We start from the raw sequence: 15,624 nt of genomic DNA, 5'->3' as shown, positions 1-15,624 counted from the left end.
TATATATATATATATATATATATATACACACTAGGTGTGAGTGTGTGTAGAAGGATTAACTGAATCAGAATCGAATCTATTCAAGTACCAAATTTGAGAGATAAAGTGATTCTTAAACCAGGGAAGAGAAAAAATTGCGGGTGTGAAGTGGAGAGCCGATGCTCTATTTTGTGCGGCTAAAGACAAAGGTTTGTTAGGGATTTATGATGTTAACTAATTGAACTGAAATAATAGTTTACTTAACTAAATACTAATAATAGATTTAATTTAATCAAATAGTAAAGACATAAGATTAGAGGCAAATTCAAATAGAATTGTAAGGGGAAAAGCGGAATTTTGTGCTCAAGAAAACAAGCTAAACTTTTTAAGGTAAGGATTTGTATACTTATTTATACGAGTAATTTTGATTATATGTCATTAAATAAAATTTAAGTTTTCACGAGTAATATTAGTGAGAATTTTGGTTACAAAGTTATTTGAAAGAAAAATATTTAAATAAATTAGATCTATTTTAGTCAATCCTTTTAGGAATATAATTCTTATCTAAAAGTATGCACATTCATTTCATATAGGTGACAGTCAAAAGAAGTAGAGAAATAAACTTTTTCAAAGATCATTTAAGGCTTAAAGTGAGTAATTATTTTCTTGTTTATTAAATTAAGATTTTATTAATGAATAACTGCATTATTGTTTCTTGTGCCTGATTTTATAATCTGAAGTATATTGTGAAGGAAAGAATTGTTGAAATAAATGAAGTAAAAATTAAAAATGAAAAATATCAGTTTCAATGACTTTAAATGGATGGAAGTAATGAAAAAAAATGAAATGTAAATGTTTAGGTCATACATGATTACCCCTAAATGGTATTGACAGGGGATGCAACCCGGGCACGATAAGGTAAATGATAAAAGTATAGCTTCGGGTATAAATTTTTGAATGTACCTATGGGTATAATTTTGAGAATACCTTCGGGTATAAGAATAATCTTGATATGACAACAAGTGGGAGTTGCTCTTAACGTAAATGCAAAGGCCAAACAATCATGCTTACCGTCAAGCAAATATTCTATGGCACTTAGCGGTGTTGCAGGATTTAGTACAACCCCAGCTTCGGCTCCCAAGCTTTTAATCTAAAATACAAAAAGCAGATATATCAAATTGATCTGAAATTGTAAGAAAAAAGCACTGAATCAAGTAGATAAATGGCATAAATTGGTGAAAAACTTCAAATGGCATAAATTCAAAACGGCTATAATATATACATAAGATAGCAGGATTTATACAGCAAAATATGTTTACTCTTATAGAAGATATCATTCTATATTAATCAACCTCTTTGGAAAAAGAACATTAACACAAAACAAATAACAAATGCCACAACATTACTTAAGGATACATTTGAATGTACTCAAATAAGGGCAGCAGATAACAGTTGAGCTCACTTGAGTAATTGTTCGATGCAGATGAATAGTGGAAGATTGTTCACAATGTACGCTAATAATGTCTGCACCAGCCTTAACAAAATCCGGCACTCGTTGTTCAGGTTCTACAATCATCTGTAAGTTGACTATCACTTTGAGAAAAAAAAGGAGAGTGTTCTAAGCTACCGCATAGAAAAAAAAAAGGTAGAAGAACGGTGTGTGAAGAAAGAGTGCACAGTACCAGATGCACATCCAAAGGAAGATCAGTAACTGGCCGTAGAGCATCAACAACAAGAGGACCAATGGTGATGTTGGGGACAAAACGACCATCCATTACGTCAACATGGATCCAATCACATCCAGCCATCTCCACTTCTTTTACCTGAATAAACTCAATGCATATCATCTAAAGAAGTGAAAATAAAAATTTCATTCGAAAGACTGATGGAAATCTGCCAGTTTGATTCTGCTAGTAAAGAAAAGCAATACTTTGGAAGGAAAACTGCAGAGACCTTAGAAGTAACATGAAAAAACCAATAGTGTTCGTTAAGAAGCTGTCCAACTCAAGTCGCCGCACCAAGATTAGAATATAAGGAACACAGGTTACTTGAGAACCGAGAGGAAATACCTTGGCAATGGATATCATGCTTGATACTAAAGAAAATATAGATTCGAACCATTAGCATGTCTTTCAGCATCTGGCTTTCTAGAGGTCAACAATGCAATGTCTGCATTGTTCACAATGAAATTTAGTTATGTTTACAATTCTTATATTAATCTCCTGATCTAGAAAGCTTCATAAATCTCATGCCATTGATCTGAATTTGGCTTCAATACTGCTTTGAGGCAAATTGTTTTATTTTTTGCTTCACAATACAATCATATTTCATCTCAATATATTTACAATAGCAAAAGGTTAATTTTGAACAACACTGCTCCTAACACAATCTACATCTATAAAAACTTATAATTGTAGGTGTCTCCTTTTCCAGTAGTTACTTTTAAATACCTTAAGATTCTATAAGTTGCTTCAAAATGCTCCTGCCTTGGTGAATGCATGAATTCAGTAACTCAGTTTATAACAAATGCAATGACAGAACGAGTGTGAGATATGCAAATAAGTCTTGAAACAAGTATTTGGAATTGATCCACATTTACCACATACACAATTCCAACAAGGTGTAATTTTATATTGGATTCAATTGATGTTTGAACAGATATACATCCTAGCAATCTGGTTCATCAAATCAATCAAGAGTGTAATATTGCAGAGTGACAAAGGTCTCCTTGGATCGGAAACTCCATTCCTAGAAAGTATTTTACGGCTCCAAAATCTTGTACTTAGAAGTCTATTGCAAGGTCTTCTACATATTTTGAAATAAATTAATATCAATAACTATTGATATTATGTCATTAAGATAGAGTTTTTCTTCATTTGAGTGATTGCATAGCATAATTAGCTCTAACTATACCCATGGTTCTTTACAACCTTACTAAACCGCACTAATGACACTATTGGGTAAAGACTTGTTTGACATGCAAGTTTTATCTTCAATGAGCTTCTTCTCGAACCCACCCAACACTATATTGCTTTCTATAAATTCCCATTATATGCGCACTTACCCGCTACATAGTGATTGAAGGTGTAGTTTTTCACCGTGAGGTAGGGCTCACCTTTCCCAAAAAAAATTACCGTTGTAAAGGCAATTTTTGCACACAATTGATCAAGTGTTTAATTGTAATTTACGACAATGGATAAAAAATTTTGCGTAGGATTAATCTTAAAGCTAGAGCAAAGGTTTCTTGAGAATCAATCCCAAGAGTTTGTGCAACCCTTCTACTACAACTCTAACCTTATGCCTTTCCACACTACCAATAATATTGCATTAAATGTAAATACCCAATTGTAACCTTCAATATTTGTGTCATTATGCTGAATTGCTAAATCTCGAGTATCATTTTTTTTTCAAAACATTAATTACTTGCATTACTACCCATCTCAATTTGGATCATCTACGGCCTTCCTAATAGTTTTAGGCAAGCTTGGACTTCCTTCATGATGACGGTAAGTGTGGTCATAAAATATTCATGCACAGCTTTTCTAAGCATTCATGATAAATCATTAAAAGGTAGATTGGATATTGATAAGACGCTAGATATTTTGCTCGCATTTTACTAAAATTATGTAATCTGATTTGATGTTTCTCATAAGCGCAAGCCCGAATAGTCAATTATCCCTCATAGATATAAAAGAGAATTTTAATGAAGACTAGTTAGTAAGCACTAAATATAAATGTTATAGTAGCAATGATTTAATTTAGTTAATAAAATATATAAGATAACTTATGGTAAATAATGAGAGGAATGATAATAATGTTATCAAGATACCATAATTTTATCATCTTAAATTGTCGCAGACTCTGGTCTACTTAATCAAAAGAGAAAGTCGACCCAACTTAACATGTGTCAGCAGCAATGATTATGTCGTTTAAGGAGACTTTGTAGATATGTAATTTAATGGTGAAATTCCATGTTGAATCACTCAATTATAAGGCCCTGATTGTAACCATATTTAGGCCGCGTTTGGGGCAACGGTACTATGTCGCACCACAATTTTTTTTACTTGGCAAAACTGCTTTTTGTCCTCACTTTCCAAAAACTGCAGTTGAAATTTGTGTTTTCCCACCAGCTATGAGTTTCCTTTGTTGAAAGATTTGAGGGGCTTGCAAAAGCATAAAATAAAAAATCTTAGCAAATTTCATATTCGAGTATCTGATTATGATACCCCTGTGCCTATTTTGACAAAAGGGAGAGCCGATAGGAGAGGCAAGTCGGTCCAAATTGAACCGATCTAGGCCATCACTCACCAACTTGCCCAAGCTGAGCCGATTTCAGTGCCTGGGTAAGATCCACATAGTTGCTAATCACGTACAAGAGAGGAATCAAGAGGGGTTTTGGGGGGAAAGTTTGAAAGAGGATCTTGGAAATGCTTATGAGGGTTAATTGCCTAAGGTTTGTTTTTATGTTTTGTTTGACTGCAGACATTTAGGGTTTGTGGAAAGACGATCTACCTTTCAGACAGTAAATCAACATTGCATCTTGTTTGTTTTCATTGCTATAAATAAAATTACTTTGAATCACAATTGTTTCAAATTTATAAAATAAAACTTGTCAACTCTAGTTCTTGAGATGTGGAGGATCAAACTCGCAACCCTGCCGAAAAGGCAAGGTGGCCTGTTTGATATATCACACAACCATATAATAATAGGTTTGAGTTTGAGGGAGAGTTTGTGAATTTTTAAATGATTGCTTACTTCTCAAAGTGGTTGCATGGTTCTCGAAGCAAGGAAAACTCGAGCGTACCTTATTTTTAGTGCAAGCAATTTTGTTTTGAAGCGATTATGATTTTAGATTTATATAAGGGTAAAATTATCAGAGCACGTGCACAATAGTTTACTTCTAAATATTTGATCATAGTTAAGAGATGACACTTTTTTTATTTATTCAAGGCACAAGATTTTATTTTAGCATGTTTGCATGTCTTTTAATGCGCCAGCAGAGCACATAAATATCTAAAAAATGCGCAAATTTAATTGCTTAAAGCAAAATATGTATGTAATAGAGTATTTCACTTTTAAAAAATTAGTGATAGTGATATTTTTGATGGGATGTAAAAGATTTGTGTTATGTAAATATAAGAGCTTAGGGGTTAGAGCATAAATATTTAAGAATTGCGTGGTATGCATGTAAATGCCTCTAAAGTAGAAGTGTTTCGCAAAATGTACACAAACTTTCTTTTCAAGTTCACAGTTAATCTCATTTTGTCTGTTGTACATCCTTAGCCGTGGATTTAGTTGCAAATATTGCAATTTAAAATTTAATTACGTGCTTAAAGTGGTCCAATTTTGTTTAGAGTTTAATCTGTGTTTTGTTCGAATGAACTCCACAGAAAATATTCTACCCATAAATAGATGAGCTATTGAAGTTCACTGTCACATTCTAGTTCGTCCAGAATGAGTTCTGAGAGTTTGAGGGGCAAAGATTGGTGCTCACAGAAAAGCGATGGAGAGACGTTGCAGGTCATCACTGAGGTAGTCTTGAGCTGGTGAGTTTGTAGCAAGAGTTAAATTGGTGCTTAGATTGTCAGAGATGAGGAGCTGCACTTGGAAACGATTTGTTGTGGAGATGCGAGAAGATGAGAGGCATCACTGGCAGAGGTTTAGCACGGTTGTTGCCTGAGTTTGGCAAGGGAAGGAGGACGGAGCAGTGGGTAACGGAGTCAAGCAGGTTGAATAAAGACAACGCCAGAGCTTTCCGGAATTAGTAGAGATCAGCGATTAAGGAGGTGAACATCGTTGGGAAGTCGCAGGTGTTGTGATAGAGATTTTCCAGAGTTGAGTAAAACAGAGACATTGCCAGAAAATCGTGCAGTTTTAGAGTTTAGAATTTACGATGGACTTGGAGGCTTGGAGTTGTTTGTGAAACCAGCACAGAGCGAGTGATAGAGGAACTGAGAGAACCTGGCGGTACAAAGAGTGGGAGATGACGCAAGGAAGAACTGCGATAGAGTTGAGACAGAGTGGGTGAGTATTTTGATTATTTTTTTTCCATATTCTGAAAGAATGGCGGGGATGAGAGAACACATTTTGGTAAGGGATTTGAAATTGTCTCCCAAAAATTTCCTTCCAAGTTCTCATTCTCCTCCGAAAGGCAATCGTAATAAAGAATGTTTAACACAGTGCTCTTATAAGGAGGGCAGCGAAAAAGATAAATAAAAAATTTCAATTTATTGCAGGGGATTGAAATTTAAAACACGGGCTGCAACATAAACAATAAAATTGTTTGGTTACAGCTGTTAAGCTAAATTGCTTCAAATCCTTCTATTAAAAGAGATTGGAAATAACCTGCTCGCCCAACCTGGAAAAATTTGCTGATAGGATAGATGGAGATACTATAATATCGCTTTTAGAGAACTTCTCTACACGTGACGATGCCTTCACTGTAGCATGACAACTCCTCCTGAAAGTTGTAAAGAGAAAATAATGCTGAAGAAAAAAGGAAATTAGTTGCATAGCTAATAAGGCCAGCTTCATTAGTTATAATTTAAAAGTGGTGTTACTTCCAGAAAGGAACAGAGTGAATTCCAGGTGCAAAATGAGAGAATTATTCAAAACCAAAGTATCAATCATGGTCCATACAGAACGTTTCATCTTTAGGAATGATGCAAAGTCTTCATATTGCTATTTAATCATGCTTTTGGAACTCCCGTGCCTCCTCAGAAGGTTTTATCTTTTCCAACAATCAAACATCCAGATACCTTTTCTAACAAAAATTAAGTTCCCGCTGGGATATCATTCCCTGTTCTCTAAAGAGAAGTAAACTAACGCAATAAAAATGACAACACCATGACCGATTTGTGCTAAAGCAAGGGCCAGACGTTGCAAAATGGATGTTTAACAAATCTAGGATCAGCCATTCAGCATCTATGTTTAAGAAAATGGCATACAAAACAATATGGTCTTATAGACTATCAACCAAGGAAGGAATGTAGAATGACATTAAGGTATAACTTTCTGATTTAACATGAAAAAAATTAATAATAATAATAAAAAAAAACAGCTAAAAACAAGCATAAATCACATGATGCCAACCATTGATATTGAAACAGTTCAAAGCATAAGGAGATCCCTCATATGGCTTTCGTTGGACATCGCGGACCAAAAACACAAAAAATCATCAACAGGCATAAAAGCATTTCAACAGAAAAATGTTGTCATTAGTATTGCAAAACCAATCCTTATATTGTTCTCTTGTATCAAGGCTAACAGAGACGAGAGTTGGAGGCCTGCAGGAACTTATAATTGGTAGTTTTATTTTTTATTTTTGGAAAGAGGGTCATAGGCGCTTCTAATATTTATGAACTATTGATATACAATCTTGGAAGGCCTTTCAGTACTTTTCTATGGAACATTCATGTTTCCTTTCTCTTGTTGTGTCATGTTAATTTTCTTCTTCAAAACTTTTGCCATCCAAATAGTTGCAAGCTTTAAATCATCATAGAATAGTACATCTATTTTTTTTCCCTAAATGCACGAGATAATCATCATCATATCTTAACTTTACACCCGAGCAAATTTCAAATTTTCTTGAACAAAATATATACATGCCAAAATTAAAAAGAATCAACATTACATGCATATACATTGGCACTTCACTCGCTTAGTTGAAAGCTCAGAAGTGCAACCTTAGGGGTAGTTTGGTGCAAGTAAAATTTAACTTAAATAGTATTTAGTAAATCCTGTAAATTTGGATTTATCAAATCCTTGTGGGCAAATATGATTAAACTGTGGAAACAGCTTCAAAGGGTGCCAAGAAAAACTTTGAACAGAAGTGCACCAAACAAGGAAAGCACAGAAACACAATATTAAACGGGGAAAAAAAATCTAAGAACGTGAAAAAAACTACGAACCCACGCCGCATCATGATATCCACTATGAAGAAAATGAGGAACATCATACAAATTACACCACACTCAAGTCTATCCACACTTTGGAACTTTCAGGACACTCCTTTCATTTACTTTGCACAAGCGAATTCAAGATCAAATACACTCCAATAGGCAAAACTGAAACTTTAAGCAGAGAACTGTTCAAATTCGGTTACTGACGCAAGGACACAGTGATAGTGGCGTTCAGGTGCTCCAAAAAATTGTTGGGGCACAAAATATCAAGCGTTGAAATGTCATGCTTTCGGGTTCTTAACCTAGATTGGGCGCTGCGGTACGGTCTTCTTGGCGCTGAGGCACTACTGGCTCGGCGCTGCACACTTGAACCCAATACAAAAATTTTTTTTAGGGGCTGCACTTCTGAACCCAATACAAGGAGAGAACAACCTTGGAAAACTAACCGTCAAACTTGATCAGCAAAATTGAGGGCTTTGAGTTAACAATTGATTAAAAAAAAATTAGACTCCACATACTAACAATCTCATACTTAGAGACTGATTGCAATCAATCCAACTCCACCAAATTTTCATAATTTTGAACTGTAGCGTGGCTCATCCCAATCTCAATCTTCCTAAATTCCAACACAAGCTAAGCATAGCTTCAATTTCTCAGTGTCATAGCCTTAGTCAACATGTATGTATCTTCTCCAAAAATAATTGACCATCTTCTAGAAGTGAATGAATGGCATGGTAACTTAACTGAATGTGTTTTGCCTTGAAATAAAATGTGTCATTCTTTGCTTGATGAATGACACTCATATTGTCACTGTAAAATTTTCCATTCCATTTCTCCTTGCTATGTTCTGCCATAAAACACTATAGACAAATCATTTTCTTACCAAACTCAATAATAATAATATACTCAGCTTCTATAATTGATAAAACAACAATTTTCGGTAAGTTGGAAGCCAACTTATTGTTGTGCTTCACAAAATGAAGATATAACAGGTACATCTTCTACTAAAAATATATTCTACAATATTTGAATCTACATATCCCTGTAAATTAATCACTACACTTTTAAGATTGTGCTTTGTTGACTGTTCCTCACAAGTATCTGAGCATCCACTTCGCCGTAATTTGTTGATGTTTGTTTTGATTACTCATGTACCGACTGACCATTGTCACTGTATGTACAATATCTAATCATATACATATCATCATATACATCAAACTTTAAACAGCTAAAGTATATAGGATTCTTTAATTTTGTGTTTGCTCCGCTTCAGATTTAAGTGATGGTTCCTTAGTTTAAAAGACTATCTGGGGGGGGGGGGGGGGAAAAAAATTTGGGGGTGGCGAAACAAATTTTGCCTCACTTATATTGAAGATTTGTAAGATCTTGTCAACATATTCTACTTTAGACAACTTCAATGTACTTCACTTTTATCCCAACCGATTCTCATACTGAGAATTTTTTTGTTGGACTTAAACCCTTCATTTCAGACTCTCTTGGTAATTGCTTGTTCAAATCACTAAATTTCTTCATATCTGATCCTACAATCAACATATTCTCTACATACAATAGAAGAATAAAATAGCGATTATCAAAATATTTAATGAAATAAAAATAATCTGATCGACACTTCATGTACCCACTATCTAACATAAATCTATCAAATCTCCCAGACCACTGTCTTGGTGCATGCTTCAAATCACAAAAGCTCTTCTTCAGTTTATATCATATCTTTTTTGCAGAAACTTCATATCCCTGTGATTGCACCATGTAAAGTTCTTATAAATAACCATGTAAGAGGGCAATCTTCATATCCATGTGCTCCAGATGTAGATCTTCCACTATTAATAAACTCAACACAACTTTGATAGTTGTCACCTTCACTACAGAAGAAAATGTTTTATTGTAGTCCACTCTTTTTTATTGAAATCCCTTGACATCAAGTCTTGTCTTACGTGTTTGCAACCATTTGACTATTCTTTCAGCCAGTGGATCCACTTGATGTGTAGTACCTTTTTGCTATACGATAAATCTACCGATCCTCATGTCTGATTTGATAATAATGACTACATCTTATCATCCATGACAAACTCCCACTCATTTGAATCTACTTGAATGGCCTCATTATTAAGGTTGCAAATGAACCAAGTGTTTGACAAGTTACTCGTACTTGGCTCAAAAAGAGCTCGTTCACATTCATTTGATTAACTAATTGAACAACTTCAAATACTTTTATAAATGCTCGATGGTTAAATGAAGAAGTATGAGCACCTCCTTGTTTGATTTACTTATATTTGTGAATAATATCATTTAAATCTCACGACTAAGCTCATTAAGAAGCTCGATAAATAGTTTCATTAAAATTTATAAATAAGATCGCTTTAATGCTTATAAATAAAATTAGTTAAAGATTAATTTAAGCTTGTGAATAAGCTCAAGATAAAGACTTATTTGTTTAGTTCATTTATTTTACGCATTTATATATACTTATTTTAGTTATTCATTGAATATCTCATTCATTTAAAAACTTATTTTTTTTTATAAGTTCAACAAGTAACTCATATATAAGCTCGATAAATCTCGCTTGATTAGAAAACAAATAACTCAATCATACTATTCATTATTTTGTTTGATAAGTTTTATTTAGTAAGAAAATAAATAACATGATAACACATTTTAATTTGCTCAATAAATATTGTTTGGATAAAAATTAAGTAGCTCAATAACTTACTCATTAATCTGCTTGATAATGACTTGATTATCGTTATATGAAATGAACAAGAATCAAACTCAAATAGAAATTAAGTTTGAACATAAGCATAAAGCTCGACTAGAGCTCCAACTCAGCTCGATCTTGAATTTTATTGCAAGCTTAAGCTTGAACACAACCCAAAAGCTTGATTTGAACTTGAACTCGCCTCACAAACAAATTTTATAAATAAGCTTAAGCTTGAATACAACCCGCTCGACTCGGCTCGGTTCAGTTGCAACCATATCATGATAACATTCTGATATATCAATATCAGTTAGCAATAGATAGTACAATAAATGAGAATACCTCTGTGTCGGTCATGAGATTTTAATGAACCTTATGCCTTCAATAATAGGTGTCTAAGGAATTTCCCATGATCACTAGTATCTTCATTTTATTTATGATAAATTTTACTCTAATAGACCCAGAATTTTGCATTTTATTTATGTCCTTGTACATTCCATTTCATTGAAAGTAACATATTTACTCCAAATAAATTTTTTACTCTAATAGACCCAGAATTTGTAATCAAATTTATCTGAATCATATTCAATCAAAGTGCACTTGATAGCTTTTGAATCAAGCTTACTCCTACATCTTACATCAACATGAGTATATGGTAAATAATCAAATATTTTCAAGTGAAATGATTGAACTTTGTCACTCCAAGCTTCTTCAGGTAAGCTTTCATTCAAAGATACTGATGGACTATAATTGATCAGATAAATTGCAGTGTTCACAAGTTTTGTAAAAAATTACTCTGGTGAACCTGCATGCAACCTTATAATTTTGACATGCTCTGTGTGGTTTTATTCAAGCACTCGACAACACTGTTTTGTTGTGGTATCCTTGGAACAGTAAACTTATATCTAATTCCTTCTGAAGTGCAATAACTTCTGAATCTTTCATCATGATGATCACCACCACTATCTGATTGAGACATTTCAAACTTAAATTTATCTCATTCTCAACACGATATTTCATTTCTTAAACACATTAAACACATCATATTTATGTTTAAGGAAATGCACCCATACTTTTATGATGTGTCATCAACGAAAGTAACAAAATATAGAGAAAACTCAATAGATTGAACTGGAGTTGTATTTCATATATTAGTATGCATTAACTCCAATTTTTTAAACTTCAATTTTACCCCATTTTACAAAAAGTAATTTTTTTTTGCTTTTCGTAAGTACAGTTTTTATAAAAATTTAAATATATAGACTTTAAACCATAGAGTTTATTTTTAGAAATGAATAACTTTATACATTTCTTACTCATATGGCCAAGTCTATAGTGTCGAAGATCTGCATCATCTTTTGTTCCAACTATTCCAATGGATTTAAACATCTCGTTGATTAGATAAATGATGTCTTCAATGTTGTCTCAAGTCATCACCATTGCACCATTAATGATCTTCCACAAATCTCCTATGAAAGTAATCACATACCCTAACTTTGCAAATTGATTCACATAAATTAATTTTTTTTTCAAACATGGAATATATATGACTTCATTCAATTTTCAAATTAATTGATTTGTCAACTTGATAACAATATCAAACTTTTCAATAATATTGCAGTTACTGTTATATCCCAAATACACTTTCCTAAATCAGATTGAGTATAATTTTTAAATACCTCTTTATTGGCGCTAGCATGAAAAGAAACATCTAAATCTACAATCCATGATTCAATGTTATCTAGGAATAAAAAATAAAAAGTCATCCTGGATTTCATGTGTTAGACATTTAAAAAAAATTAATTCTATGTGAACCTCCACTGCTAACGTTCTTCGGAGCTTTACAACCTTTCTTAAAGTGACATTTCTTCTCACAGTCCCAACATTCAGATTTGTCTTTTTCTTTCCTTGACCAGAACTTTCCTCTCATAGACTTGGATCTTTAGATTCCTTCCTCTAGTATCAACATGAACGGTAGAATTTGAAGTTTTATTGCTTTTCTTCTTGTGAAATTCTTCATTTAGCACTAATCCCACAATATCATCAAAGTTCAATTTCATGTTTCCTGAAGAGTTCCCACAGTAATTAGTTCATCCAAACTATCTGACAATGAAGATAAGATTATTAATGGCCTAACCTCGTTATCAAGTTATCAAACTTAAAGTCAACATAGCACAACTGCCTCGTCGTAGCGTTGAAGTTATTCAAGTGTTTGGCAATTGAGCTTCTATCCACCATTTTCATATTGAATAATCTCTTCATTAAAAAAAAATTATAAGCCGAAGGCTTCTCATATATTCTTGTTAGTGCAACCATAAGATCAACAATAATCTTCTTATTCACAATGTTGAAAGCAACTATGATAAAAGTGAAAGTCAGATCAAAGTTAGAGTTGTTCAATCAAAAGTTTCTCAATCTATTAGAGTCATCAATTCTTGCTTCTTGGTCATTCCATACAGTGGCAAATACAATTTCAATTGATATAATAAATCTTCAATTCACATTTTTCAAAAAGCAAAATTTGAACCAACGAACTTTTCAATCTTGTCCCTCGCTTTGACAGTCATTGCTCTCATTTTAACCAAAGAATTTTAGAAACCCCCATCTTGATACCATTTATTACAAGATGTGATTAAATAGCAACAATTGATTTAAGAGAACCGAAGCAAACTTTAAACATAAGCGTGCAAAACAAGAAAATCACGAAAAATGAAAAGTTTAACATGAAAAAACCGATAATTGGAAATGAAATCATAGAGCCACACCAAACTAAGAAATAGAATATGAAAAAAAAATGATGAGAATCATAAAAATTACATCGCATTCAAGTATCTCTGCATTTTAAAGCACTACAAAACACCCTTATCCTTTTATTTGCACAAGAGAAATCAAAATCCAATACACTTCAATCGATAAAACAAAAACTTTAAGCGTATAACTCCTCAAATTTGTTTACTAGCACTAGGACGCCATGATAGTGGCATTGAGGCACTCCAAAGGGGCATTGGAGCGCTGACTTCAAGGAGTTGCAGTGTCGTGCACTCATGTTATGAACTTAAAATGGAGGTTCAGATGCTGTATTTCAGGTGTTGATGGCTCAATGTTGGGTTGTTGTGTATTGAAAAAATTTTTATGGGGGTGCAACCCCCAAAACTCAATATAGGGGGACCCTGGTACCCCTTGGCAAGCTCAACGTCAAGTTTTATGGCTCTGAATAAACAATAGATTAACACAATCAGACTATGCATAATAACAACCCTGAAGTGGTTAATTCACAAAATTGTTTGGCATGGTTGAAGTTAAAACCTGCTCGACCTCCTTGAAGAAATAGGGCTGCAGCAGGAGCTCCCTCTTAATTTCACAAAAATACGTTAAATCCACAAATTCACTAGATTTAGTAAATCCAGATAGACGAGAAATGAGAGTAGGTTTAACTGCTCACTGGATTTAACGTGAGCACATTTGATCGTTTGGCTGGATTTATGCAAAATCCAGCATAAATCTTATTAGAAAAGAGCCAAGAAACTGCCCCTTACATAAAAAAAAACGCACGTCTCCTAATCCCAATGACCAGATGGGTAAAATAAAAAATCAAACAAATATGAACTTTGTTATACAGGAGCTACTGCAAGCTATTATGCGGTTGCAATTACATAGATAAGCGATTCTAAAACTATTCATTAACATGGTATGCGAAGAACCGAAGTCCTCAATTTCGGCCATTTAATCCACTTTGTATGGAAAGATTTGATTCTACAACCCTTTAAGAAAATTCTGGTTTGTAATAATAATAATAATAATTAGAAATGTGAATTACAACCATACAAAAAGTATGGCTGGAATTAGAAATTTTCATCAGTTTAGTTTGGCGTGTATCCAATTCGAGAGCTCACATGGTCATTATGATAAACATGGGAAGGAGAGCGATGACTCGTCCAATTCATCAAATTCATTAAACAAAACAGTGAGAACTTGAGCAGGTAAAATCGGAATGTAGAAAATGAGATGTTATTAAACATGCAGAGACATGAGAAGGAAAAGGAGCGGACCTCGTTGAGCGACCCGCCCTCCTGAAGGTAAAGGACATGGAGAAGGGGCTAGGGTTGGCTACCGAAAAGCAAAACAAAGGAGACGGGGAAGCGACTGCAGCCGCCATCACAGCACCACTGAATACCATTTCTTTTTTTTCACCTTCGAGCAAAAACAAATTTCTTAATTCGCTAGGTAGGAAAGCGAGCGAGCAGGCAGGACTTGCCTCGCCTCTCCTCTTGGTAGAAAAATAGAATTTCCAGTTGAGTTTTTTTTTTTTTAAATTTTTTCAGCAAAGTATATGGCGTGCCACTAGCCTATCCGCAGCTGGCGTGTTATCCGCGAACTTAGCGAATGGTGGAGAAACCAAGAAAACCGACCACTCCCTCTTCACACCATTTTTTTTTTCGGGAAATTAAAATCACGCCCCTATTCTATCCAAATAAATACATAAAGGTATAACATAAATATATAACTCAAAATCACACAAAAAAGAAACAAAATACAAAGAAACAACATAAAAATCATAAGCTACATCACAATGCAGATAAATCTGAATCAAAAACAACATCAACTCAAAGTAACAAAAATTGTAAGCAATGAATCTAAAAGCTGGGGATCATCAATAGAGATAAACGATCATTCTTCCCAAAAATTGAAACTGCAAAGTGTATGTGAACCTCCAAGTTGAACAATAGTCAGTCAATGAGAAATACAAGTAGCAGCCAATCAAAAATGTTAGTTCATCATAATCAACACCAACTCAACTCCACTATTCAACAAGCAATTATTCATCTGCAAAACATGAACAAAACAAGAATCGAGTCAAGGTATCATTTCCCCAAACAATTTCAAAATGGAAGAGAAGAGAAGTATAATAAAATCATATTCCATCTTATCATTAGAAATAAGAGATAAAATTAACAATGAGCTCAGAACTTACATGCACACAATTATAAAAATTTCTTTTAAGTTCAAATGAATGAATATATATATATA

General features: G+C 33.7%; 1 protein-coding gene across 4 annotated transcripts in view; it reads right to left on the bottom strand.

Moving 5' to 3' along the window:
• The window catches only part of LOC110028925 (ribulose-phosphate 3-epimerase, chloroplastic), a 31,180-nt gene extending 16,261 nt beyond the window's left edge, over positions 1-14,919 (bottom strand). The window contains exons 1-5 of one of the 4 annotated variants that reach the window (XR_002294471.1): positions 14,646-14,918; positions 6,325-6,439; positions 1,662-1,802; positions 1,442-1,555; positions 1,051-1,129 (exon numbers count right to left, since the gene is read on the bottom strand). Coding sequence is in view for 3 of the 4 variants with exons in the window: in XM_020730992.1 (XP_020586651.1) it covers positions 1,051-1,129; positions 1,442-1,555; positions 1,662-1,802; positions 6,325-6,439; positions 14,646-14,773 (577 nt within the window). In the remaining variant the exon portion in view is untranslated. Of the gene's footprint in view, positions 1-1,050; positions 1,130-1,441; positions 1,556-1,661; positions 1,803-6,324; positions 6,440-14,645 lie in introns of all 4 variants that reach the window. The other 3 variants (XM_020730992.1, XM_020730991.1, XM_020730990.1) reach the window with 3 other exon arrangements.
• Between the last annotated feature and the right edge of the window lie 705 nt (positions 14,920-15,624).

This window comes from Phalaenopsis equestris, unplaced genomic scaffold (genome assembly GCF_001263595.1).
Source record: "Phalaenopsis equestris unplaced genomic scaffold, ASM126359v1 Scaffold000540, whole genome shotgun sequence".
NCBI lineage: Eukaryota > Viridiplantae > Streptophyta > Magnoliopsida > Asparagales > Orchidaceae > Phalaenopsis > Phalaenopsis equestris.
Note: the sequence above shows the minus strand (reverse complement) of the source record. Positions and strands in the feature narration are given on the sequence as shown.